Below are 27,996 nucleotides of genomic sequence, written 5' to 3'. Positions count from 1 at the left end.
GCGGCGCCTACCCAGGTGCGCGCCGGCGGTGGCACAGAGCGGGCGGCGGGGACCGGAGCCGTTCCCCCCTTTCCCAGAGGAGGACGGGATCCATCCCTCGGTCCGTCCGTCCTTCCCTCCCTCCTTCCCTCCCTCCCGCGGCTCGGCGCGGTGGAAACCCGGCAGCAGCAGCGGATGTGCCGCCCCCCGCGCAGCCGCCGCCGCTGCGGGCAGCACCGGCGGTGCGCCGGCTGAGACCCCCGACCGCCGGTAAGTGCCGAGCCGGGGGGGCTGCGGGGAGCGGGGGGGGCGGGGATCTCCGGGGGTCCGGCCCGCACCGGGAGGAAAGTTTGCGGTAGCGGTCCCCGGGGGAACCGGCACCCCCCCCACACACACTCCCGCAAGCCGCTGCCGGGAGGGCTCCGGCGGGTCTCCCGTGCGGGCGGCGGCACCGGGAGCGCCCCGGGGTCGGGGGCGGCCTCGCACCTGCGGGCGGGGGTGTGGGGGGGGGGGCTGCATCACCGCCCTCCGTGTTTCCACCGCAACCTCCGGGAGCTCCGCTTTGCCCCGGGTTTAGGCTCGGCGCCGAGCGCGGCTTTGTGCCGGCGGCGGGGCCCGGCTCGCCGTACCTGCGGCGGGGGGAGCCCGGCGGGGCGCGGGGCCGGCGGTGCGGCAGGGCTGCCGGCCTCCCCCACCTCCGATTTGCATGCGAATGGGAGCGCGCCCCGGCAGATGTCTCGCCTCATCCATTCACACGGAGGAATGGGAAAAGACAAGGAGTCTCCAGTGTAACAATAGCCCTTCAGAAAACGGCATAAAGGCGCAGTGTGAGCGGGGCTGCCCGGGGGCTCCGCCGCCCTCCTCGGGCCCGGGGCCGCTCCCGGCGGGGCGGAGCGGCCGTGCCCACCTGTGGGACCGCGGCCGGCGGCGCGGGGGGGGGGCCCTGCGGGGAGGGAGGGAGGGAGGGAGGAGGGGGGTCCCCCCGCCCCGGGAGCTGGCCTTGCTGGGGCGCTTTTGGGGCAGCGGGGCCGGCCCCGCTTCGCTTTGCCCCCTCTCCCCCCGGTGCCGGGGGTCACCGAGCGGCGGGGCTCGCCCCCGGCCCGCAAAGCCCCTCCGAGCGCCCGCTGGGCCGGGGGCTGTGCGCCGCCGGGAGGGAGGGACGCAGCAGATGGTGGCCGGTGGTTTTCCATCCTTCCCCGAAAGTTACTTAGTGCTGGTTCGGTGCGTTTTTTCCCGCTGGGCGAAGGAAGGAAAAGTAACGGAATCAAAGCCGGAGTAGAAAATAACGCTGTCCAAAGGGGAGAGGTCACGCACGGGATGCTCGTCCCTTTGTCCTGGAGCTGCGTGGTAGTTCCCAAGTAATGAATCCCTTCAATAAAAACTAGTTGGTGAACCTCAAAGCCTCTTCCTTACAGCCTCAAAGGATCCCTATAAAACAAGCTTGGTATTTCTGAGCAAGAATATAAACATTTTATGGAGAGTAACTTGGAGGTGCACGCGGTGATCTCACAGATGCTTCAAATGACCAAAGCCACGTACTGTGTCGGTCCCTGCTCCTGTCCGGAGGGTCCTACCAGAGTCTTGCGAGTCGGAATTTAAATTAACTTAAAAGACAGGCACGCTGAGAGAGGGAAAAACCGCTGCCCGGAGCCCCCCAGGTGATGAAGTAGCTAAGAGTCCAGGATTTCCTACAGCTCTTCCACCTGGCTTACCCCCCCAGCCAGGGCAAACGCGTGCAGCCCCGGGCGTCCTCCCTGTGCCCCAGTGCCGCGGCTCTGTGCCATACCGTGGCCCCAAAAAGAGGGAAACCCGAGCTTTGCAAGAGCTAAGGTTTAACTTTCACCTTGACAGTTAAAAAGTTGTTAAAATTTTATGTAGTCCCCATAAAATGATACATCCTAGTAGGCATTCTGGACTTTAATAGACCAGTTACTATGATGACTATAAAGTATTTTCCGTCTACCTAGACCAGGCATAAATAACACTACTGATCATTAAAGGCAATAGGGTTTTGTATCAGGTTGTACTGATTATAAAAGATTAAAAACTCTTCAATGTTAGCTGTGAAAGACCTTTCTTTATTGATGTGAATGATGCCGAGCGCATCCAAACTCAGGCTGCGAAAAGAAACTTCTGTTGAGCCTGACTTAGCAGGGCTCAGGCAGCCGCGTAGGCTAGGAAGGAGGCTAGGAAGCCCTGGTTTAAAACCAGTCAGGTGTGCATCTGATTCCAACCCGCGGAGGAAAAGTCATCGTTGAAATAAGCATTAGTTAAAGCTTTCATCGTCAGACCATAAATAAACGCCGAGCACCCCTCGGTGTTTGAAGAAATGCTAACGGCCGCTGGGACGCGGTGCGGCGGCGAGGCAGCCCACGCGGAGGTGATGCTGCAGCCTTTTGTTTTACTTCGATACAGTAGTGTGGCACTGCAGAAGCCGGGGAAAACTTTTGCTAATCGCCGTGCTGTATTCCTGCTGCATCCGTCTGTCAGCAGGCTGCCGCTGCCAAGGCAGGCGGCAGCCACCAGCTCTTGCTTGTGGGTTTTTTTTTGGTAGGGACACTTAAAGTACCTTGGATGAATCATAACCCCAGTCAAGTATTACTGGTACTGCAGCCTGCACAGTTTACTATTTACTGAAAAGATAATTTATTTGCATTACTGAGTCTGCGTATTTTTTGTTCGTATTGTTGTTAGGGCTGACATAAACTCCAAGTTAATGTAAACAATAATTTTTGATTTTTTTATTTTCTTGTATGAATATTTTTGAAGCTTTCATTTCTGTTCATGGTATCAATGAGTAAAAAAAGGCTTTTTCGCTGTGCTAGATGGGTTAGAGCTCTGTGCCACATCATTTCTGCCTCTTTTGGAACTGCTGCTTTCCCAGGCGAATGCCTTGGAGCACGCCTGGTCCCAGGTCGGGCTTTGTGTCAGCCTCAGACTAGGATCAAGCATCGGAAAAAGACAAAACCGAAGAAAAAAGTTAAGTGATGTTTATAGAAGAGAGCTGGTTGTTAACAGCATTTATTTTAGGTTTTTTTTTTTTTCAGCCAGCAAAGTAGTAAGATGCTAAAAATGTTTATTGAAGAGCCAAACATTTTCAGAAAGAAAAATCACTTTCTTTTACTGCGCACTTTGTAACCAGGGAGGTGACTGTTCTTTGAAGCCCTGATTAATATAAATGAGTTGTAATTTTGTGACCAAGCCATCCCAGTTCACATATATTATTCCACTGGCAGACATGTGGTCTCCACAGCTGTCCCCTCATTTGTGTATGAAATGGAAACACTGGTGGCATTTGTAGGTTACCATAGTTACACGAACAATACACGTGTGAGGCTTCATCCTGCCAAGCTCCAGATTTTTTTCCTGGCAGACATTTTGTAGACACAGAAGTGAAGAAAATCTATGTAAAGTTTTTGGAAGCACATAAATCCGTTCCTCCTCCTGTTTATATAATTCTAATTGACAGGGAACCTGCGTTTCAGCCTCACGACAGCTGATTTTTGCATCTTCTCCCAGTTGGAAATGCCATCATGGGAGATGCACGATGCCCCCAGGAATCGTAAATCCCAGGCTCCAGTCGAGAGCAGCGAAGTAATTGGCAGGGTCAGACCTTAAACGATATGGCAAATACAAAAACACCTTTCTTAAAAATAACTTGCAGCATGGCGAGGTGTCCACAAAACAGGACTTCGGAGTTGAAGTAGTTTTTCTCCCGGTTGCGTTAGGCAGGTTGGCGATGCCTGCTGGGCTCCTGGGGGAGCAGGGCGGTGGGAAGGAGCCGGCTGCTCCCCCAGGAGCAGCTGCAGAAATCCAAGAAAACGCACTGAAAAATATTCCCATAGTCAGTTTTGTCTCTACAACTAAGATGCAGCCGCTACGGGAAGAGAGATGGGCAAGGGCAACGAAAGTCATGGAGTTGGCTTAGAAACTGATTTTGTTGGTATGTCATAAAACACGTAAATGATGGTGTTTCTCTAAGACTCGGAGTGCTTAAATTCTGCAGAGAGAAATCAAAGGACTACTTTGATAAGAAACAGTCCACTGAGGATGTGCTTGAGGTAGTCAGTGATTTTTTCCAGTTTCATTCTTTCCCTGTAGCTGAGTAATTAAGTCCTCCACTAATGGACTTCCTAAGGTCAGGGACAGAACATGCCTCCATACAGGTTTAAAAGGTACCCAGATTAAAGTTCTTCTAAACCACGTTCTCATATTCATTGCTGCTTAAAGCCCTGCAACTTTATTTGAATTTTGTTTTGCTATTTATAGATGTTGCATTTCACTTTTCTACACATGGCACTGAAGGAAAATACTGGATTGGCCTATTTTGTATTGGCCTAATTCTCCTCCTGTTGAAGGCAGCGTAAGTCTTTGGCATCAGTGGGAAGAGAATTAGTCTTTGCTCTTAAATTCTATTGCAAAATGTTTTTATAACTTCAGCTTCTAGTTCGTAAGATCTTAATTTGGTGATACAAGCCAGCATTTTCTTGATTTTCCAGCTGACTGAATTATCAAAAGAATGGGGCCTGGTTTTTACCTGGAGCAGTTTCTAAAGATCAAGTATTTGAGATGGAGTAGATACCTATTGCTTTCTTCTTTTCCCTTTAACTTGAAGAACGACAGGGCAAAGCAGTTGTAAGTAACGGTCTTGAAATATTTCACAGGGTGCTGTACTGAGAAGGCACAGAAGTTATGAAAGTGCCAGAGAGAAACAGCTCTTTCCCTTATTTTATTGGATCCGGCGATCTCGCTCCATAAGTCTCTCCTAAGGTGCCGCCCTTTAGTCCTCTCGGGTAACACAGGACAGTATTTTCCCCGGCCACTTCACAAACCGCAGCAGTCCGTTTAACTCTGGAGGCAGAGATTACTTTGGGGTTTTATTTAGAACTTTAGAGATTTGTCAGCACCTCACTTCCAGGTATTTAATTTAACAAACTCTGGTGATTCCAGCAATTTATGTACCTGTCAGCTTGGATTAGAGCAGGAGTCCCAACTGCTTTTTGAAGCCAAGCCCCCCTCAATGTACTTGGCAGGGTTTTCCTCTCGCTGGTTGCTCCAGTGTTAGCAAAGACTGGGGTGGCCACGCTCAGCCGTGCGGCTGCTCCCACCCAGGGCTCGGCGAGCCTCAGTGAGGTGCAGCCCCTCACCGGTACCCACCAGTGAGGCCGGGGAGGGGGTGGGGGTGGATGTGGAGCAGGTGGCTTGTGTAGAGAGGGCTCTTCTCGCGTTGGATGGGAGCAACACCCCAGGCAGGTCTCAGGGTGGGTGGTGCTCTTCGTGCCGTGATGCTCCAGGAGCAGGACCGGTGCAGGATCTACCCACCAGCTTGTTTCACCACTGCTGGGGGTGGGAGCCTTCGCTGCCCCATCCCAGCTGGACCGTGCAGCCCCATTTCCCTGGGGACCACCAGTGGGGAGGTCCCTAAAGGGCCCCCGGTCTGGCCGGGCATGTCCCACTTCTGAGACCAGCGTGGTCAGCTGGGAGTCATTTGCTTTACCTCAAATGAGTTGCTTTTGTAGGCAAGGTCTGAAAGTCAAGGGCAGGATGGAAAAATGGCATAGCTGACACTGGGACAGAGGGGACATTCTGCAAGAATGTGTCTGGTATGTCCGCTTGACGCTCCTTGTGCGTGTATTGAATATTATCTCCCAAAAATACCAAGTTCTGGTTTCATATACGCACATTGAATACCGAAGATGTTACAAGGTTAAGGCTGAGACCAAAACTGGATTCCCCTGTGTGCAATACATACCTTCCAAAACGGGAGGAACTCCTCCACTGACGATGCAGCGAACCCACGGAGCTCTGACTGCCATCTTTGTCCCTTTCACGGCACTATCTCACCAGAGGTCACTAGTCCTTATTTCATCAGAGGCAGGTTTTAACTATAACATTAATGGTTTGCAGAAGACATGGGGCTGTTTCAGTCCATGGGAAATGTTCCCTGGGTTTCTCCTCCATACTGGAGTATGATATATCGTATACTCCCGGTGCCTAATTTTATTTGATTTGTAACTACTTTTGTACCGCCACTGTAACTGCATTTTTCTCGCTGACCTGAAATCTTCGGAGTTTGTCTTTACGCGGGAGTGGGGTTCACGCGAAACTCCTCGCTACGCCCCGACGGCAGCAGCAGGACGAGCGCTGCGGAGGGCGCCTGCGCTCCCAGGACGTGCACCCCGGTGCCAGCTCAGCGCCCCGGGCGCTCAAATCTCCCGTGTTTGCGTATGGCCCAAAAGGCTCGGTCCTCTTGGACCAAAAGCCCAGGTTTTCTGTAGCTTTCAGGGTTGGGTCAGCAAGGCGGTGAAGAATCAGGCTAAGTAACCTCTAAGAAACACATTAAAGTTATTTGGAGAGAATTATTGAGCTTGTCCAAAACTTGGTAGAATAGCTTTTTTTTCCCCAAAATATAAAATTTGGGTTGTCTTTTTGTAATTTGAAAGTGTTTATCATTGATACAATAAATCCTACTTTTTCTGTTATTTCATGCATTATATGGTTTATTTAATTAAGCAAGTCCAAAAATACCTAGTAAATGCATACCTTGCTAACATGCTACATATAACGACTAGGACACAGATCAGCTACTGGTTGGCCTGGCTAAATTTTTAAATTACAAATGATCCATCCCTCTAACAGAAACAGAGTCAATATTGATAATTACGGAGGTCCACCACCCCTAACAGGCATTGCAATGACTTGTAAACGCATTGCAAAAATAACTTTACACGTAGATGAACAACCAGTTAAGTGAACCGGTTGCAAAGAGTTTTTAAAGAGCTGCTTGAAAACATGTCTTTAAAATGGTTTAATCGTAGTATAAGGCACCGAGTAAAACCAGATAAGTGGTCTTCACAAATTCATTGGCAAATATGTTTTCCTTTACCTTTCTGCCCCCTTTACGTGAAAAAAGTCTAGTATATACAAATTAAACGTTACCATGCCTGAATGAGTCACCTTAATTAGGTAAAGACTTCATCTATAAAGCATCAATAACTTAAAATTTTTTAGAGAAATAACTTCTCCCATGTTTTCTGCAATAGGCAGCAATTTTAGTACCTCTACAGTTTGCAGTCACTTACGAAATAAACCCATCTGTGGAAAAACTGCTGACCTTGCCATGACAAGACTGAGGACTAAAGCTAAAGGAACAACTTACAGGTCTATTCTTAAACATACAAATAAGTTAAATATGATGTTCTCTCTCTCTCTGCTCCCCTCTGCCCCCCCTTCATCTCATGAACTCAACCAATGAATCTCAAAGCAAGACTGTGATCTGTTCTGGGCATGAGACGAAGTTAGTCTCAAAATTTAGGTGATACTGGAGATAAATAGCTAAATATAGGCTGTTAACATGTTCGCCGTTCTCTGTTGAATGAGCTTTCCCTTCCTGAAGGCATGGCAGATAACCTGCGCTATGTTCCGAGCGACACTACTTAAACCATTTTGGAACGAAATGATGAAGGAAAACATATACTCCGTAAACCGTGTGTTTTCTCAGTGCAGCGTAACGGTATGTTGGGTTATCAGTTGTGACTGGAAGGAGGAGTTCTTCAGAAAAATGAAAAAACTTCACGCAGAAGCTCATTCAAAAGTGTGGAAAGGCTTGTGAAAAGGGGTAGGGGAGGGTCGTGTAAGGCAGCCGCCTACCTGGAGAGAAAGTAACTTTTTTCTTGGATCAGAGTAAAGCCTTCGTTCAGAGCAGTACCAAAACCAAATCTGTGGCCACTTAATGGAATTACTTCTATCCCATCTCGACTTGGTTGAGTTCCAAATCTTTGTCCTGGTGCTAACAGTCTTTAGATTCGATTTCAGCACCTCCCACGGTAAATCTATTTCCTTTGTTATTGGCACGTTCACAGTCTTGAGAGAGCAGTAAGGTGTCTCCATATCAGTCAATTCAATATATGGTTTTATTAACATTTATATGTAAATATAGCCCAGAAATAGAGAATTTGATCTTGCAAGCTTACGCCTCCTAGAAAAAAAAAAAAAAGTCTATTTTATTCTGAAGCCTGTGCAAGCACACTACCTGTATAAACTGCGTAGATATAGATGCAGGCCAACAGTAAAATACAGTTGAATACTTAATCGCTAATAATTGAAAGCTAAAAACCTAGTACAGCCACAGGAAATGGAATGATCAAAGTAGAGTGTAACAAGGACCAGAAAAAGAACTCTTTTGTCTTGCTTGAAGATAAACAATAGAAGCTATAGATGGCTGGCGTGTTACCTATACATACGCACACATGTGTATGTATAATTTTTTAATAACACGTCTTATGCATTTCCTACAGCCAGCACTATTATCTTAACTTTATAAATACCCACTGAGATACTGACTCATTTCAGTTTGCATTTATTGGCTACCATTTCTAGCCCAGGATTTTTTGGCATCCTTTATGGTAGTAACAACTACTTACACGCCGGGGTCTTTCCCAACTGTGGGGGATCCTGAATGACTCATAAAACTGGAGTTTGATCTAGAACTGCGTAGGAAGCAAAATAATCACACTGCCAGAAAGCCAGTCAGCAAAAAAAAGAGGAAGAGGATTTTCTGTTGCTTTGTGAAGATCCTGTGGAGTCCTGGCATCCATATTTCTCATGGTTAAAAATATTTCCTACGCGCTCCTTATTTCATTATTATTAACATTTCACTTCCACTAGCCAAGCTGCCTTGGCTCTCAGAGTAGTCAGAAACCAAAAAGGAAATTCTACTCCAAAATCCAACCTGATCTCTTAATGCCCTTGTTCTTCCTTTAGAGCTATTTCTCTTTTTTAAAAAATATTTTTTATTTGAACTGTACTCATTTTGATAGATAGTAAGAAGCAGAGATTATCTGAGTTGCTCCAGTATGAAATCCTCGTGGGGTGGGATAGGTGCCCCGATGGGTAACAGGATGTTCAGATCCTTCCGTGTGGTTCTGAGATACAAGTACGCTAAGACTGATTTCTGTTCCTCTTCTTTAAATGTGATTAGAAGACAAAGCAGATATTGTCTAATCTTGGTCCTCTTTCATTCTTCAGCCAGCAGATACACTAAATGGAAAAATAGTTGGAACAGGTCTTCCAAAATCAGTTATGCTCCGTAAGTTTTAGACACTGTACAAGCCAAACCCAATTAGGCTTAAATTCTCCCTTGCATTTAAAGTATACAGACGGCTATGAATGCGTTACAGCATGTACAGGTGGGAATGAAAGAATTTCCCCAGCGGCTTGTCCTCCTTGTCCTCCTCAACTGCAGGTAGGTGTCCTGCATTCCAGTGCAGGAGGGAAGAGCTGTGAGGAAGGTCTCACGAAAGTGGAAGCTATTTCGTTGGCTGTCAGGGAAGCTGATCTAGTCAAATAGTTCTATCTGGTAATTATGTGGAATTAGGATAATAATAGTCACGGACATGATTCTTCTTCATTGAATGAAATAAAAGCTTTTCTACTGCCTTCATATTGAACAGGAGCAGACCCTGTGTAGCTGGACATGAAAACTATAGCCATGGGCAATACAAGAATAGCCCACATTGTCCCAAGATTAATCTATTTTATGAAAATAAATACAGTAAGAACAATTAGTTGGGTTTCAAATGTAAAAATATTACTACTGTGAAAACGTATCTTGCCTTTCAGGTTTTCAAGGCTTTTAAATGGCTTTATGGTTTGTTTTTTTTTCTTTAGGAAAGAAAAAACCAGACTACAATTTGACAACCCACTGTTTGGAAATCACTTATTATTCCTGATGTTTCTAACGTGACTTGTTAATGGTAATTTGTAAGAGATTTTCAAACAGATGACAGAAGCTGGCTTGCAATTCTGTGGTTGATTTCGTGGCCCATCAATATACAGGAGCTGTGCTCTGCGTGGTATCTAGCCCCTTTTCATGAAAAACGTCGTATCAGATGCAAGTCTTAAGAATAAACCCCAGTAAATTACAAATTTTAAAGATCTAATATGCTGTTTCTGCAGTGCAGGCATTATGAATAGGATGTTCTTTGCATTTCTTCTGTGGAGATAAGACTAGTATTTTTCAAATGAACACAGAGAAAGCATGCTCAGGTTGTCTTGAAATACAGAAAATTGCCCTTTCACCAGAGCTTTCCCTAAAATTAAACACTGTCTGTATTTTGATGGAATGTGTGTACAGACAAGAAGAAAGAGGAGGCATTATATGCAGGGGAAAAAAACCTCCAAACCTTAAATATGATAAATTCCCAAGGGTGTGTTTTGTAGCTTTATACCATTATTACATGTCCCATAGGCCCTTGTTTTTGTCTTTGCTTTTAATAACAAGCTCCCAGTTTCAGATTTTGGTATGCTCTTTCAACTGACTCACATAATTTTCAGCTTGACTTTTCCATATTTTACACAATTCAGGCTTGTAAATAGCTTATTTCCTGATGACATCGGAGACGTTAAAAACCTCAATATAAAAGGCTTACTACCCGGCATGATTCCTCAGTATTTTTCTAAACAGACAGAATTGCACTTGTAAATTTGATTCCTGGGAAAGGAGCCCATTCTGTAGGTTATCCTGGTTATTAAACTCAAAGTCCAAGTCCAGCCTCTTTCTCTAGGATGTACAAGGTCACTGATGTTCTTGACTGGAGTAAGCCCTGAGTTTAGTAACACAACATTTTAGATCAGGTCTTGGGTTGTGCTTACTTGTGTGATTTAGTGGGTGCATATACATATTCACGTGCCAGTACTTAAATGCCTCTCTCTCCCCGAGAGCCCTACAAAGGTTATTGGTCACCTGCGGTATGTCACCAACAGCTGTTTTTCTCTATAGAAAACAGGCAGATCTAGAACCACAAAGGCCCTCCTGAAGCTCAAAGCAAGGCAAGTCACTTTTTACCTCCAACATACACACGAAACCCTTTCCTTAAACTTGTCAAGCTGTCTTAACCCGACTGTAATGAACTCAAGCTGAGCTCATTATGGGCCAGTTCATCTCCAGTGTTGCTTCTAGCTAAGTCTTTGCCAGATCAACCAAGCCAACCGCTCAGTGTTCCCTGTCTAAACAGGCTCTTCCTTTCCCCAACTATGGAGTAACACTTTGTATCGATCCAAGTCTGAATTTGGTTTTCTTGATCACCGTGCTCTAGCCGAAGCCTCATCAGTTCTTACGCCTTGGCGCTCATACTGGGTCACTGCGGAGCGCTCCGGATCCCTCGGCGTCGGCGCTGGGCTGTCTCATGGATATTCTCCCAATGACCCACCTGACTCCAGGGTGCAGCAGCCCAGGACAAGTTTTCCCAAACCGACTGATGACGGAGGGTGTTTAAATGGCAGTAGTTTCACAACCGATGATGATGGGGAAACAAGTCATTAGCAGAACATTAGCGCAACAGACAATTTTCCGAAAGACTAGCTACATTACTTAGGCTCAATACATGAAAATGTTTCTGTGGAGAGATGGGTAGGAACTGTGGATCGGTATGTGCTTCTGGCTCACAGCAAGTGCAAAATAAATTGCTTGTCGTCGCCCGAGGTAATTTTCTTCACGTATCTGATCCCTCAGCCTTTTACCTAGGCACGTATATGGCTGCCAACCAAAATCTGCGCTGATGCTACTTGAAATATAAAAGATATTTTGCAAGAATGAACCACTTCACTGTGGAGAGAGAGAAGATTTTCTGTGGTAGTATTGCTGTTTCATAACAGACACTCAAATATCCATGTGCAAAACTATATTGTTTCTTTCTTCAGCAATTTTTGATAGTGACCATTAGTACAGTTAATGGAAGTGACAACACTTCCTCTTCCTATTACCAAGAAAATATGTTTAACATCTGTTTTTTCTAATTAGCAACTATGAACACTTTTTATGAACGGTTTATTTCACGATTATCCCTTCATAGTCTCCTCTTAACTGCATTGTGGACTTAAATGTACTTTCTCTTCAGATCCCCTGAACAACCAGACAAACTCCAACAGCCATCAGCAAGGCTACAGCTGCCAGCACCCACCTCTCTGACCCCGCAGGAATGCTGAAATGAAGGATCTTCTGCTCCGTAACCAAATACTCCCCCTGTACGATTTCTTGGGCCAAACAAATTCTGACCGTTGAGCAGTTTTTTCAACCTAGCCGGAAAGGGAAGCCCTACACAAACCCTCTCCGCTGCATTTCCACGATGGGAGACACAGGGGTGATGCTCACGTTTTCTGCCCACAAGAAAGATGACAAGCTAACATCCCAGGCAGCCGCCGTGGCTGCGCTGGCGGACAGAAATGGGGTTTCTTCATGCACTGGGTACTGAGAGGTGCTCAGCAAAATGCATTTATTTAGCCCCTAGTAAAATATTTCCCTCCATATCTCCCCCATAAAGTTAACCATTATTTCTGTGGCTATCCAGTTAACAGCTGTTATGACCATTGCAGTGGTTTAGTACACTAGAAAATATGAATTTAATAAATGAGGGGGAAGGCAGAGAATGCTAAAAGCTATCCTTTACAAGCTCAGTATCTCCCGAAAGAAAGGCATAACACCCCTTTACTATTTAGGGGAACTTTCTGCACCCAATATTTTTAAAAGAAGTTTTTAGCACAGAACTAAAAGAAGTGCCATCAATCATATGACCCATATTAAATACCATTTTCAGAAAAAACCCAAGATTTTGTGATATGACTCTGTCCTAAGGGAGTTTTTGAGGACTAAGATTCTCCCTTAATCCAAAAAGCCTGGAGCCACTGCTCTACCCCTGCTCTGGATCTGGTGTTTCCGTAAGAAACATTCCCTGGCCTTCAAAAGCCAAAATCTTCTGAACCTATCCCCTGACTTGTCTTTGACTGCTAGGGACACACTGTGTGTGTTTTATATGAAAAAAATAAAGAACAAATTAATACTAAAAGGATCTCGCTGGCAAAATGCCGAGAAGTCTAGTAGGAAAGGGGCACACGCTAACGCTCAAATTCGTCTCAATTCAGTCCCAGTGACTCCAGTGAGAGTTGGGAACTTTCCCAGGAGCCAGACCCGGTTTATCTACATGGGCTTGGTGATTATTCATTGGTGGCTGTTTGGAACCGCATGCTGTCACAGAGCTTGTTTTCAAAACCTGGTTGTCCTCCACTGTAAGAAAGATTTCTTAAATACCTATCTGGTCTTACTTTTATTTGGAGAGACATGATTGTAATTCTAGCTAGGACTTCAGAACCAAAGAGTCTAACATTTGAGAAACAGAGTCTTCCAGCAAAACACATTGTGTTATTTTATTCCTTTGGAGACTAAATGTTCACAGCGGTGTCTGGGACCAGTCCTGCCCACACTGCGAAGACTGGAAAGCTGAGACACCCAGGGGCAAAGGGACAGCTGTCGGTGACCGCTCAGAGAGCTGGCACCTTCTTCTTACAAACATGACAGCTGAGATGGTCCAGCAGATCCTGTATGGATATAAATGGCAGAACAAAAGCAGCCATTGCTATTTAGTTATATAAAAACTGCAGTGCACTTTTCCCCTGGTAACGGCTGCCTCTTTACTTTTTATCAGCGCAACGGATGGCATTTTATAGCATAAGCAGCAGCTTTTAAAGCAGAAGTCCATGACTTGGCTTTTCCCTCATGCTGTGGCCTCTGGGCTGCCATTCACATAAGCACAGCACTAAAATGGACTGGGGCTTGTGGAGCCGATCGGAATTTACTTTTTGATTACACTGGATTTTCATTTATAGCTTCATCCAAGCTGCCCTGGGCTGGGGGAGACTGGAGCCGGTAATGTGCGGGTCATTTCTAAAGAATGCTTTCCAGTTAAAGAAAATTAAATCCATTTGCAGTAGAAAATAGCTGGAGAAGAGGAAGTGTCACTAGTAACTTGTAAAATCGTATGTCTACAGCGATCATAAACCCAGAACTCTGTTCAATAAAACTTGAAATGCCTTCTTACCAAGGATGAACAATAAATGTAATGTGCAAGTCAGAGGATATAAATATTCAACAAAAGAAGGATCAAATTAGAATTTTTTTTCAAAATCTAGATGTGATCCGACATACTTTAAAAGAAGCTCTGAAGTCTTTCTCAGGCAGTTTCATTTTTAAAGTATTACATGATTTGTATAACTACATCAGAGCTAAATCACTACTAAAATACCATTAGGGCCCACAGCTTTATAATGCATGGACTTCCCTCTCTTCACGTACTTAGGGAACAGTTACGGGAGAGACTCTGAAGGCATGAATGTTTGCAGCAATGTTGCCTCGTGCAGCGGCGCCTGGTTTGGTGCAGGCCGTTGCCCCCGCTCGTGCCGCTCCCCTCTGTGCCTCGCCCAGCCGAGGCTGCTACGCTGGACCAGAGGCATCTCCCCACGCAAGGGAGCAGCCCACGGGTAACGGCAGCAAAAAGCACCTCCAGTGCCTGTCTAAAACTGTTACCAAATAAAATCACCCCCTGCATTGTAAACTGGCAAATGCTATAATTTTAAAAAACCTGGAATCAAACCACTTAAGCTTCGGACGTCATCAGTATTCCTAGAACTGTCTAGTCTGGGTCAGCTACAAATGGATTGTTACTGAGAGAAGCATCCATGAAAGTCAGTATAACTCAGTTTACGCCAGTCTCCTCACCACCCTATGTTAATATATTCCTTATTATTACTATTATGGTGCCCTTAGGATATACTTTTGTTAACGCAGTTAATGCCTTACTCATTTCTTCCACCCGTTTAAAGCTGAGGAAGAATGTTTGTTCCACATCTGGCTTTTCCCCCTCCAGCACGATCTGCTCAGCTCTGAGTCAAGTCTCGGCTACCAGAGAGAAAAATCTAACTCAACAGGGTTAAATGCTTTCTAGCGAACATTCCCGTTTCCCTTCCTCCAAAATACAACCACAGAACAAATAACAGCATGCCAAAATAAAAATGCTATTTGGTGTGCTCTACATAGAGCATGATCTCATCATCTGAAATAAAATATTGTCAGTTCATTGTCTAATATGCTGAGCAGATTTTGAAGTAAAAGCCCTGTATAAATGGCATTCCTGTCACCGTTATCTAGGTTACTATTTTAAAACTATTTTTAAAAGCTGTATTTAGTTTTATTATTTTATATATCAATATCTTTTGTGGGCTTTGACTAGGTTGAGGCTCCACTACGTTCTTACTGAAAAAGATGCTACTTCCTTTCTGCTGTGACATTTTAGCGTTGTCCTGCACTCCTATGTCTCAGACACAGCACAGCCTGATTGTTTTAGTTACATAAAAAGACAAAACTTTTGTTTGAGAAGCCTCAACTGCAACCATTAAAGCATGAGATTTACGGCGTCACCCTGAATTTCAAGAGGTCTGCTCTTTAAATCCTTACTCGGATTTGCCACGTGCCCTGCCCGTATGCTTTGTATTGAATTCAAAGCCCTGCTTTTTACAACAGCAGTAACTGGTTTGCAGACAGCAAACTGTTTCCCAGAGCTGACTTTTTCAATGAAGTGAGAATGAGAAAGATTTTACTGAGAGCTTAGATCGTCCTTGAATATGTATCCAAAGGCCCACAACGCAACAGATTTTCTGAGGTGCACTGGACACTGTTGGGTTAATTTAAACGTACGCTTGCGTGAATAACTTCAGGCTAAAAAAATAGAAATTTACACAGTAATTTGGTATTGTGGTAAACAATTCTCGTAGGATGCACAGTGCATTACAAACAGCCAAAAATAAGGACAGTACATTCATTTAATCAAATTTACTGTTATTGTTTGGTGCTTAGTGGGATTAAATCTAAGCTGTTATCTGGAACCGATGTGATTAACTCGGACGAATTTTGGTAAAGTTCGTATGCATTTAGCTTGAAACTTATAAACCAACATCTTCCTGAGCCTTAATTCCACGCACCTGAAATACGAACCTCGGGGACAGCTCTGGCACGCTGGCTCCCGTCGGGATTATGCTCTGAACGCTACTTTGAGTCCTAGCTGCACTCGCAAGCATATCCTCGACCTTTAGCGTTTCTCAAGCCGTTCGGACAATATATTGCAGAGTAAAACTGAAAGTTATCCGAAAGTTCTACTTTCCGATGATTGCATACATTGTTAGTCACTCACGTGGGAACTCTCAGAAGGTTTTCTCATGTTCCAAACCCTATGTAACTTAATTATACCCCATCAGGATTTTCGTAAGAGAGATGAATGTTAAAATAATGATTGTTTTCAGATATTTTTCTTGAAAGGATGAAGAAATAAAGTAATATATGAACTGTATATGAGATGAGCATAACATATACCCTAATCTGTTTTCAGGAACATCTCCAGGCACTGATTTGCAGAAGATTCTGGAACACAGGGGGTCAGCTGAGAGTCTTCAGATCATTTCTTGTCCTCTCTAAACTCAGAAAATCATCTTTCACCTTCTGGATGTCCAAGCCTTTCACCTTAAACTTTAAGCTTTACGTTTTCTGCCTGATAACAAATTACCCTCTCAATCTGTTGTTATTTTAAGGGGCCGGGGAGCTGAACTCACTAGCTGGCCGGCATGGCGAAGGTTAGAGTTGTTTTAACTGTTTGCCATTTGGTGCTAGAATTGTTAATGAATTCATTAACGGAGTCTTCCATACAGAGTAACGAATGTCCACAGCTTTGTGTATGCGAAATCAGGCCATGGTTTACGCCACAGTCAACATACAGGGAAGCCACAACAGTTGACTGCAATGACCTTCGATTAACAAAAATCCCCAGCAATCTTTCCAGTGACACTCAAGTCCTTCTGTTACAAAGCAACAACATTGCAAAGACCACAGATGAACTCCAACAGCTGTTTAATTTAACAGAATTGGATTTTTCACAAAACAACTTCACAAGTATCAAAGACGTGGGCCTCTCAAATCTCACTCAACTTACTACTTTGCACCTGGAGGAAAACCAGATAACAGAGATGACTGACTACTGCTTGCAAGACCTTTGCAATCTTCAGGAGCTATATATAAATCACAACCAGATCAGCAGCATTTCTGCAAATGCATTCTCTGGCCTGAAGAATCTTTTGAGATTACATCTCAACTCCAACAAATTAAAGGTTATTGACAGCCGTTGGTTTGATTCCACTCCTAACTTAGAGATTCTCATGATTGGAGAAAATCCAGTGATTGGAATACTAGATATGAATTTCAAGCCACTCTCAAATTTAAGGAGTCTAGTTTTGGCAGGTATGTATCTCACGGACATTCCTGGCAATGCCCTGGTAGGCTTGGACAGCCTTGAAAGTCTTTCCTTCTATGACAACAAATTGGTAAAAGTTCCTCAGCTTGCACTTGAGAAAGTTCCAAATCTAAAATTCCTGGATCTCAACAAAAATCCGATTCATAAAATTCAAGAAGGTGATTTTAAAAACATGCTCAGATTGAAAGAGCTTGGGATCAATAATATGGGAGAACTCGTCTCTGTTGATAGGTATGCGCTGGACAACCTGCCTGAACTTACAAAGCTTGAAGCCACCAACAATCCAAAGCTGTCTTACATACACCGTTTGGCATTTCGCAACGTTCCTGCCCTGGAGAGCTTGATGCTGAACAACAATGCCTTGAATGCAGTCTACCAAAAGACGGTGGAATCCCTTCCAAACCTGCGGGAGATCAGTATCCACAGTAACCCGCTCAGGTGCGACTGCGTCATTCACTGGATCAACTCAAACAAAACCAACATCCGTTTCATGGAACCTCTGTCCATGTTCTGCGCTATGCCTCCAGAATACAGAGGGCAGCAGGTGAAGGAGGTGTTGATACAGGATTCAAACGAACAATGTCTTCCAATGATCTCTCATGAGACCTTTCCAAATCACTTGAACTTGGACATCGGCATGACAGTGTTTTTAGATTGTCGGGCCATGGCAGAACCTGAGCCAGAAATTTACTGGGTCACTCCTCTGGGCAATAAAGTAACTGTAGAAAGTCTCTCTGACAAGTACAAGCTGAGTAGCGAAGGCACCTTGGAAATCTCTAACATCCAGGTTGAAGACTCCGGGAGGTACACCTGCGTTGCTCAGAACATAGAAGGGGCTGACACGAGGGTTGCTACCATCCGGGTGAACGGAACGCTTTTGGATGGTACCCAGGTTCTGAAAATCTACGTTAAGCAAGCCGAATCGCATTCAATCTTAGTTTCTTGGAAAGTTAATTCCAACGTCATGACTTCCAATTTAAAATGGTCATCGGCCACTATGAAGATCGACAACCCCCACATTACGTACACTGCTCGGGTCCCGGTTGACGTACATGAATATAACCTCACGCATTTACAACCGTCTACAGATTATGAAGTGTGTCTAACGGTGTCAAATATCCATCAGCAAACACAGAAGTCCTGTGTTAATGTTACAACAAAAAATGCCGCTTTTGCGCTAGATATTTCAGACCAAGAAACCAGCACTGCCCTCGCAGCAGTAATGGGATCCATGTTTGCTGTCATTAGCCTCGCCTCCATTTCTGTTTATATTGCAAAAAGATTTAAGAGAAAAAACTACCACCACTCATTGAAAAAATATATGCAAAAGACCTCGTCGATCCCACTGAATGAGCTCTACCCTCCACTTATTAATCTCTGGGAAGGTGACAGTGAAAAAGACAAGGACGGTTCTGCGGAGACCAAGCCAACCCAAGTCGACACATCCAGAAGCTATTACATGTGGTAACTCAGAGGATATTTTGCTTCTGGTAGTAAGGAGCACAAAGACTTTTTTGCTTTATTCTGCAAAAATGAGAAGTTGAAGACTTTTGTATTTTTGACTTTGCTAGTTTGTGGCAGAGCGGTGAGGACAGGTGGATATTTCAGAATTTTTTAGTATAGCGTATCGCAATTGTTTGACACAAATGGCAGCTTCACCTAGCTTCCAATACCTTCTTTTTTTATTTCCTTCTTTTTTTTTAGTTATTGTGCTAAACTTAATGCTGTTCTAACTACAGTGCTGAAAACAATTAATGAGAGGCTGGGGTTAGCCTGTGATTCAACAGTAGCACGACCCCGTTCTTCTGAAGCCATCCGTAGAGTACAGTATCTCGCAAAGCTAACATACAGTTTTGAAACTGCATTGAACTAGGTTTGTAACGCTGGTCTAAGGACTCGTACACTGAGAAAAGGAGACCTTGAATGACGGTAGTTGACTGTACTGTAATGTTGTATCAACTGATTTGAATGTTTTTGACTTGGAACAATGAGTTTTCTTTTTTCTTTTTATTTTTGTAGTAGTTGAGAAGGCTTAGGTAAAGCTAACAGGCAATAGAAATATGTACATCCAATTTTTTAATGTAACAGACTAAATGTTAATTGTTCTCTTATTCTTATATTCTTATATTTAGTAGACACTTTTGAAGAATACTAGAGTTTTGTTGTGTTTAAATCACCAACACGTGGTGATTTAGTTTTGTTCTGATTTTTTATTTTAGAAGTCACAATAATGTATTGGGTTTAGATGTCACTAGTTTGACTGGTGATCATGTTTTGACATAAAATATATCCAAAATGTTATATAAAAATGCTGTGTTTTTTTTCCTCGATGGAATTATGTTTCAACAAAGTTCCAATTTTTTTCAGTGCATTTATTTTAATAGTGTTTCCTCTGCACTAGATGCAAAATATTGAAAATAATTTAATCAGAAAAATGTATGGGTACGGCTTTTGGACTGTGAGTCACATGCAGAATCAAAACTGTTTGGCATAAGGTACACAGCAAAAACAATTCACCGAGTGTGTAACAGAACATCTTCCTTTTTCTATACTTTTCTGTTTATATGTTGAGCTAAGATACAAATGAAGCTGACATTTAGCTGTCATTGTGATCAGTTAGGACAAAAAAAAAGGCAACTCAGTGCTACCAAACTGAAATGAAACAGTTGAATCCTGGCATATACTTAAAAAAAAAAAAGAAGGTGAATTGGATGAATGTTCCTTCAAAAGCAGAAATTAAGATAGCTAAAACTAACAAGACAGTAATACGTTCGGGTCCAGTACTGAACTGTATTTTTTACAGGCTTAAAATTAACCAGTACTCTTAAGTATTTTACTGAATTACTATGTTAGAAGTGCAAAAATTCAGAAAGCAATGATGTTTCTCTGTGTGCACTGGGTATAATATAAACGCATAATTTGCAGTTGAACCTACAGAAGCTTTGTACGTTGTCTTTTCTGAATCCATGGATGTTCTCCGCAGGGACTGCACACGAGTCACAAGCAGGGTGGGTTTCTGGTGAAGTACGTGGTTACAGTGATAATCGATACCTAATCAGCAAGCACAGAATTTTCTACACTTTATGACCACTACCAGTGTGCAACTTTTTACGTGTTTTTACATACCAAATACGTTCTTGGTAAGTAAAAGATCATTGTTAAAATAATGGATGTGCCTGGGTTTTGAGGTTGCTTGAAGTTTTTTAACTCACTAGCTTCTCAAATATATCAAAGACCCCTCCCAAAAGTTACAAATAGCTTCAAACTTCTTTTCAAACTTCAGCCAGCTGTCTAAAATGAAAAAGTTATCAGCGTAGTTTCACGAATAAGCTGCTTTGGTGCAAAAACTTCAGGATGTCTCTTGGATACATGCCTTGTTGATCTTGCATTTCAACGTAAAGCTGAGTGAAGCTATTAATTATGCATTTAAATCAAGTACTTATGCTGCTATACACAATCTTTTGTATGTTCATGAGATCTCATACATTTTTAATCATGTGACAGATGTTGGGATTATGTGAGTGGCTTTTGATCATGGAGAAGTGGCATGGTGGAAACATCTATTCGTCACCTGCTCCTGTATTTGTTTCTAATGTTAATGGAAAATTTCCTCTTGCCTTCTTCTCCAGAAGAGCTTCAGAGCAATAATTATCATCTTGTCTATACACTATTCTAACCTTAAAACTGCCTCTATTATTATAGCAGGCATGATGAATTAAAACAGATCTTTTTCACAGTGAAGATTCACTCTACTTTCTCCAGAGAAAAGGACACAGTAAGGACAACCTTGACAGCGAAATTATGGCTTCCAACTTGCATGACATCATAAAATTCTCTTTAGAAGATAATTAACTGAACACACATCAGACAGTGCAGAGCAAGCCCCTTCCTCCATCGTCGTCTTAGCTTCCAGCACCTCAACGGCTATACCGTAAATAGTAACCAAGGTCACCCAAAGCCCGCGGTGCTCCACCCGAGCCTCCTAGGGAACCTGTGGAAGAACACGGCACTTGGGGGCCAAGGTGTTGGTTCCTCAGTCACTGTAAGCTAACCTAAGCATGGGGCTGCCCCCCAAAACGGCGATCATGCTCTTCCTCCTCCCCGTCCCCACCTCCCATCCTCGATTACATGCAACTTTGAGATCTGCTTGCCTTCTGAACACGCGCCTATCGACCTGCTGGTCCCTGCTGGTGGAGGCAGATCACACCGAGAACTTCGCTCTCTGTGTGTGTGTGGCCGGATTTGCTCTCACCTGGCTATCTTCTGCAGTTCGGGCAGTTTCAGAAACCAGCGACGGGCAGAAAGGAAGGCAGCAGGGACACGTGGCCACGGAGCTGCGCTCACCAGTTTGATCAGCAGTTGCCAACAGCAGCTGGGGGGGGCACGGGAAGTAAAGCGATGTTTAACATGTTCCTTTCCACTGGGGAAATAACGGGCCTTTTGTTCCCTGCAGACCTATTTGGCAGTTTTATGTCATTTGTTATCTTTTTAGAGCAATGCTGTTGAAGAACAGCAGGAGAAAATGGCCTCAAGACAGCCATACACTTCTCCGGATGTGCTGACCTGCAGTATTTCAGGGTAGCTGATGTTCCTGGGACTCCAGGAGAGAGATACAGGTTACCTGAGAGCAGCTGAGCAGCAAGAAGCACCTAGTTAATGCAGTATATTCTCCACACACAAATACTGATAAGCATTTTCAGCCTTGTAATTTGACCCCTTAGAATTCTGTACAGATCCCCCGGAAATTTAAAATTTTGCTAATAAAAAAAGTGGGGAAGAGATTAATCACATGTGGCATATAATCTTAGTAAATAACCTTCAACCTCGTGCTAGCAATTTTGTGCTCGCAGTTATTGTGAGCAAAAATAAAAATACTCTGCCTAATTGCCTTCAAAATGTATTTGCATCTACTGTTCGCTGCAAACAGAAAAACATCCCCAGTTTGCTCAGAATCAGAGATTAAGCCTGGCCACTTTAAAAACAGTATGGGGAAAAAACCATTGTTATCTGTCATTTGGCTAACAGTTTAGAAATGCTGTGTAAGAGTACATATTTCATACCCAACTAAACTTCTGCAGTGTTACTTCCACTTGGTTGCCCAATAATAAAATAATTCAGTCCCCTGAAGAGTAAATAGCTCACTCAAGTGTGGTATGCAGTATTCCAGCTAAATCCACTTTTCATTTCCTCACCTACATCGTAATATCCTATTGGATTGAGAGGGGATATTTTCACCCAACCTACGAGCCAAGACTCATCCCGGACGTGGTCTTGGAATGAAGTGCACAAATAGACCGATGCTTTCACAGGGCTACGATCTGCCCTCCAGCCCCGCCTCATGAATACGTACTCAGTTAGTTATTAGAAGGTCACGAAGAGGAAAGGCCAACAGTTTGGACCACTGCTTTCATAAATGGGTTAAAACTGGAAATAGGTCAGCAAATCTGAGATCCAGCGAGAAGCGCATAAACTTGCCCTAGTGCCCCGACACGCTGGGACGTAAATGATAAAAGGAGCATCTTTCTGAGTTCGAATTAGGCAACTCTTCTGCTCTGTGCTGGCAACCTTGAAAACAGGACTGAGGACAAGCCACTGCAGTGGAATTCCTGAAATTAAGTGGCATAAACAGCTGGGGGCTGCTTCTGCAATATCTCCACCACAGCTGATGCACCCTGTATGGGAACAGGACGATTCACTTGGGGCATCATCTCACCACCCTGCAAAGCATCGTGATGGACACGTGGACAGCAGGCGAGTCGTGGCGGAAAAGCACACAGGCCTATGGGACTGGTGCCGGACAGAGCTGTTTCACCATCGCCCCAACACGCTGGGCGTAGCTGTTTGTTACACTGTGATCCCGTTCCACGACCCACCACCGAAATCAACGCCATAAATTTCTGCTGCAACTGGAATTTGCCTTCTCACGCTCACCGTGATTACAGCACGAGTGCTGCAGCCCCAGCACCCACAGCTACGGGAACCCCCAGGCTGAAGGGCAAGGTGAACGTGCTACCATCGAACTTCTTTCTTCAGGAAAACCCAGAGTGCCTGAGCTGGACACATCAAATGCTGTTACACATAGCCCTTGTTAAAATACCGGCACTGTATCCCTGCAAAAAAAGGTACCACCACTACCGAGCCCCCTAGATAACGTTTCTTTGCAGCGTCAGACAGAAGTGAATGTTTTGTGTTTCCCCTGAACCATCAACCTGTTAATCTCTTCCTTTTCTGCTCTTTCAGCTATTGCAATTTTTTACATTTGAGAACTCGTATCCACCCACTCTCTCGTACGTTTGCTCTGTGTAGTCAGTCTTTCTGGGGTCTCATCCTGCCCCACAGCCTTCTGCCGTTCAAGGGCAACTCCTTTACAGCCTTGGTCATCACAAGGTCTCAAGAGATTACACTAAAGGAGTTTTGATTTGTATTTAACTTTGCAGTTACCTGTTTTCTCCGCCAACCCCTCTCCCTTCACCTAATTCTCACCCTGTTTTTCTTTCAGCCGTTTCCATTTTGAGACCTCAATTGCTGTTGACTGTCAGTAAGAGTCAGATCAAGGATGCGAATCCGGCAGGCAGCGGCTCGGTGCTACCCTGCCGCTAATGCACAGATCGTACGCTTCCACTTAGCCAAGCCCTAAATGTCTTCCCACGTCTCCCTGCTCCAGTTCTCTATCCGCCCTCATCCGTGAGCACATTCTGACCCTCTGTTATGTTTTCTACCGGTATGAAAGCAACAAAAGACTTAATTTTTCTTCCTAGTAAGCTACAGGAGATTTACCATAAAATTTGTACTATTGTATATTTATGTCAAGTAGACCAAAGGAATGCTGAATCATAATAAAAGACTCGTAACAGATTTTGAAATACATGAAAATAAATACTTTGGAAAAGCTGGAACTGATCATTAAGTACAATTTTCAAAAACAACTACATGACTTAAGAGCTTACATCTCATTATCTGCAGTGGTATGTTAGATGGAAAATCAGGTAAATTAGATTTTTCTTGAGTGCATCTGGAAGTATTAACTTTCCTTAAACTCTGGGCAGCTATGAAACATCTGTGGAATTTCATCATAGGGATTTTTTTCAAAAATCACTTGAAACCATGATTTTGATCTCAGTTATGGGGGTGGGGGGCATGGGATTTAAATCCTGTCATCCTCAGTGGAGTAACTGATTTGCAGTGATCTAAATAAGGTCTGCCTCTTTAAAAACTGCAGTTCCAGGTTTCTGCTCACAACTGGAGTGAAAGTTCTTGGCAGAATCTGTAAACAGTAGCTTTTCCTACTGCAGCCTATTCTGCTGGACTTGATTCCAATCAAGAATTAATGTATCAGAAAAGCTCAGGGTAGGGAATGCAGGAGAAAGATCACTGGAGTAGTGGCTACTTGGAGCTTTGAACAAGATTTCATGTGAACAACCCCAGACTGCAGTGTCTAAGGACTACGTGCAACCTAATAATGTAGGTCATTTGCAAACCCATTGCTCTAAAACATGAACAAGAGAAGGTGTTCATAACTAATTTTTTTTAGTTTCAGGTATGAAATTACCCTTTTATCCTTCATATTCCATTTGAAGAGTTCTCTATATTAATAATAATTTTTAAAAAAGGATTCTACATACTATACTCAGTTACATGTTTGTCTTTCACTGCAAATGAAAGCACACCCAGAGAATAGAGAAGATACAGCCAGCTGCTGCAGCCTGGAATGAATGCTCTCAGCGAGACTAGGAAGAAAAAACCCCGCTCCATGCGTTTGAGGTTTAAATGTCGACACATCATTCACACGGTTACATATTGAGGCTGCCTGCCATGCACCTCTAGAAGTCACGGTTCATAACCAGTAGCACCCTTTTGCTAAAAAATAAACACATTGTCACCTATTTCTGTCAAAAGGTACAGGAGCTTTTGTTGGGTTGGCTCTTAGAGACCCGTGCCGTGCCCAGATGCCAAATACTCTGGTAACCGCTAAAAATCACAGTGGCTTAAAATGAAGCAGTTGTGCCAAGCGGTGCCTTAACTCTGAGCATTCCCAGGGGAGGAAACAGCCCTTGCTCCTAGCAGAGCAACATCAACATCCTCAGCCTTCGCCTTTGTTGTCGTATCACCAAAACAGAAGAATTACCCAATTTCCTCTGAATTAGATCAGGAGCGGACTAATAGAGCCAGACAGTCCCCAGTGAACGGGGCTGGATGCAGCCACGCTGCTAACAGCAACGGCCGCACGGCATCTCGCTCCGCATACGACACGACAGCGAGTGGCGGGGTGGCTCTGGTCACCTGTGTCCTTGGTGTGGCATCCCCTTGGCCTTCAACAAACCTGGATGTACCTGCTGCATCCACACGCCGGCACAGTCCTTAGCTGACATTTTCCAGAGGACAGGCGCTCCATCCCCACGCTGGGGAGCTCCAGTTCACTTCAGGAGTCAACTGCTGGATATTTTGTTCTCTCCTTGCCGCTCCGCAGAGCTCTCCAGTGCCTCATTTGCAGCAAAACCTCCCTCAGGGGGCTGGTGCTCTTCAGTGTACACTATTAAAACACTCTACAAACACGCAACTGAATTCAGCTTCAATTGCAGGAAAAGGAGAACTATGTAAGTAGATTAAGGCCAAGACGTTTGGGTGCCTAATTTCATTTCTCTGGGCCCTGAGTTTCCCATAGTATTTTACGTTCAAACACAGCTGCCGTGACACCTCTATGTAACTGATGAGGTGGATATAATTCATATTGCTCATAAATAAAGGCCAAGTTGACCCGTGTGAAAAAGTTGTGATGCAATGCTGTAACGGGATGATCGCACACAGGACGCGTGCCTGAGCAAACGGGAGGGGTGACGCTCGCACAGCCTGCCACTAGCGCTTTCTTCCAGTGCAACTTTGATAATTTAATACTTTGCCTTTTTTCTTTGATTTCTGTGTACTACGTGGTTTCTATATAATACACACACAACGGCTTATAAAGAGTTGCAAAGCGGACTTCCCGTCTGTCTCAGTCCTGACAGGAACCACAGCAGAACTGAGACACCCACGCGCGGATGAAGGCTGATGCAGTACCCGCTAACACCAGCCAAGCACTGAAGAGAGATGGGGTCAGGAGGTTTCACAGACAAAAATGACAGAAAACCAGCAACACACAGCAATGGGGGTTTCTAGACTTCACAAGTATGCTTTAGGGACCACTTTTATGTACTCTCCCACCCTGGCCACAGTCCACTCCTGCCCTTTCTGAGCCTCTCCTTCTCTCCTAACACTCCAAGTCACAGCCCACCACACCCAGCAGCCAGGTCCAGTCTCCTGACCCAGCCTGTCGCTTTCCGCCCAAGTCTTCCCAGACCACCATTCTCATTTTCCACTTCTCCATCCTCCCTCCTGTAAGCTAGACGCTTTCTAGGATGATCCATAGCAACAGAAGTATTTCTCTTGCTTAAATGAGGGTGGGAGGGGAATACTGCCCACCTTACCCTGGTGATGAGCTAGCCAGAAGGATGCAGCTCCTGCACCACAAGCGATAAGCCTGCAAGTCTGGGAGTAAGCTGAAGATTAAGTTCACAAAATGTGGACACAACATTTAACAGGCCATAAACGGACTAACAAGATGCTCCTGATCTCTAGGAAGAAAACGTCTCGAGAAATCTGCCTCAATTGCTAGAAGGATACTCTAGCTATTCCCAGTAGGTTTGCTAAGGGGAGCACTTCTGTTCAAGAAGCTGGTCCTAAACCAAAACAGCATCTACAGCAACACCTTGGTACATCATCGGCATTTGTGACACACAGATGTAATTGATTTTGATAACCACATTCATTCACATGCATCATTGACAACCACAATAGTAACGATTGATAACACACATGTAACACGTTGGGTTGTAACTACTTTATGAAGCCCTTTAGGATTTATGAGGATATCTCTGCGTGTGTAGGCAAGGATCCGTTCTGGTGGAAATAAGCAGAAACTAAAAAAATGTACGGAAGTGGCAACACGGATATCCTCCTCCATGTAGTCACTGGCAGGAAAAACACAAAGCAAGTGGGGGCACACCTCCACCTCCCCTCTGCCTTACCTGTTTCTATCTCCCCAGAATGGACTATGTACACACCGATGATCAGCACTGATTTTATTGCTTCTCTCTTGCTGAAACAGAAACGTGGTTGTTTTGACATGGCTTTGTAGAAAAAGGCATTAATAAATTTATTACTGAGAAATCGTCTCACTAGTTTGACTCCTATCATCAGTTTAGCAAGCTTCTGCCAGGTTTTGTAGGAAACTACAGTACTGCGTTCCAGGAGATTGTGTCATGATTTATATAAACTGCAGACTAAGCCATAGCCTAATATTCTGCTGATCAAAATACACTAGAAATGAGGAAAATCACAGTATGAGCATCTGCACAGCCTCACATTGGTACAATTATTGAACAATGCTTAGCCTGAGAGCAAAGCCCGGGAGAGTACACAGCTGTTCCTCCCCCTGTTCCAACTCTGCTTCTGAAGGGGGGAGAAGAAACATTAGACACAGCAACTTTTCAAGATTGACCTAAACATATCTTGGAGAACAATTAAACAAAGGTGCAGATGTTTAAGTGCGTTGCTGAACAGCACTTCCAATGAGCTTCTTCAATGGCAAGAGCTATTTAAGGCCATTTGCAAGTCCCTAACCAGCAGATTAAAATTGGTTTTGTGGAAAATGATGTCGTTAGCAGTTATTGTACCGCTCCCTACCCTCCCCTAGTGGGAAGTTTTGCTGTCACACGTCACATGGGACTAATGTTAGAGAAGTGGTTTCCGTGGCTTCCAAATTCTTTCATGTCAAGGCTGAAGCTGAGCGTGGAAGTATGAACGTTCAAGGTTATCAACCACAACGAACTTTTTCTGAACTAAGTTTATTAGAAAA

General features: G+C 44.3%; 1 protein-coding gene and 1 long non-coding RNA gene across 3 annotated transcripts in view; one reads left to right on the top strand and one right to left on the bottom strand.

Annotated features, from left to right (window-relative positions):
- Window positions 1-27,996, bottom strand: part of LOC135313788 (uncharacterized) — a 272,793-nt gene that overhangs the window by 106,724 nt on the left and 138,073 nt on the right. The window lies entirely within an intron of this gene.
- LRRN1 (leucine rich repeat neuronal 1) lies at window positions 5-27,304 on the top strand. Of its 2 annotated transcripts, XR_010373282.1 has the most exons (3): window positions 5-249; window positions 16,191-23,227; window positions 23,605-27,304. XR_010373282.1 is itself a non-coding variant. In XM_064453428.1 (2 exons), exon 2 carries the CDS (start codon window positions 16,423-16,425, stop codon window positions 18,571-18,573), a length of 2,151 nt encoding a protein of 716 aa, XP_064309498.1. In that variant the 5' UTR covers window positions 5-249; window positions 16,191-16,422; the 3' UTR covers window positions 18,574-27,304. The 2 variants fall into 2 exon arrangements, 1 of the variants encoding a protein (XP_064309498.1); XM_064453428.1 differs by having other exon boundaries at window positions 16,191-27,304.

This window comes from Phalacrocorax carbo, chromosome 6, assembly GCF_963921805.1.
Source record: "Phalacrocorax carbo chromosome 6, bPhaCar2.1, whole genome shotgun sequence".
In the NCBI taxonomy this organism is placed as follows: Eukaryota; Metazoa; Chordata; class Aves; order Suliformes; family Phalacrocoracidae; genus Phalacrocorax; species Phalacrocorax carbo.
Note: the sequence above shows the minus strand (reverse complement) of the source record. Positions and strands in the feature narration are given on the sequence as shown.

Bases quoted from the DNA above. Each gene is read 5' to 3' on its own strand.
- LRRN1 (XM_064453428.1), top strand. From the start codon at position 16,423: ATGGCGAAGGTTAGAGTTGTTTTAACTGTTTGCCATTTGGTGCTAGAA.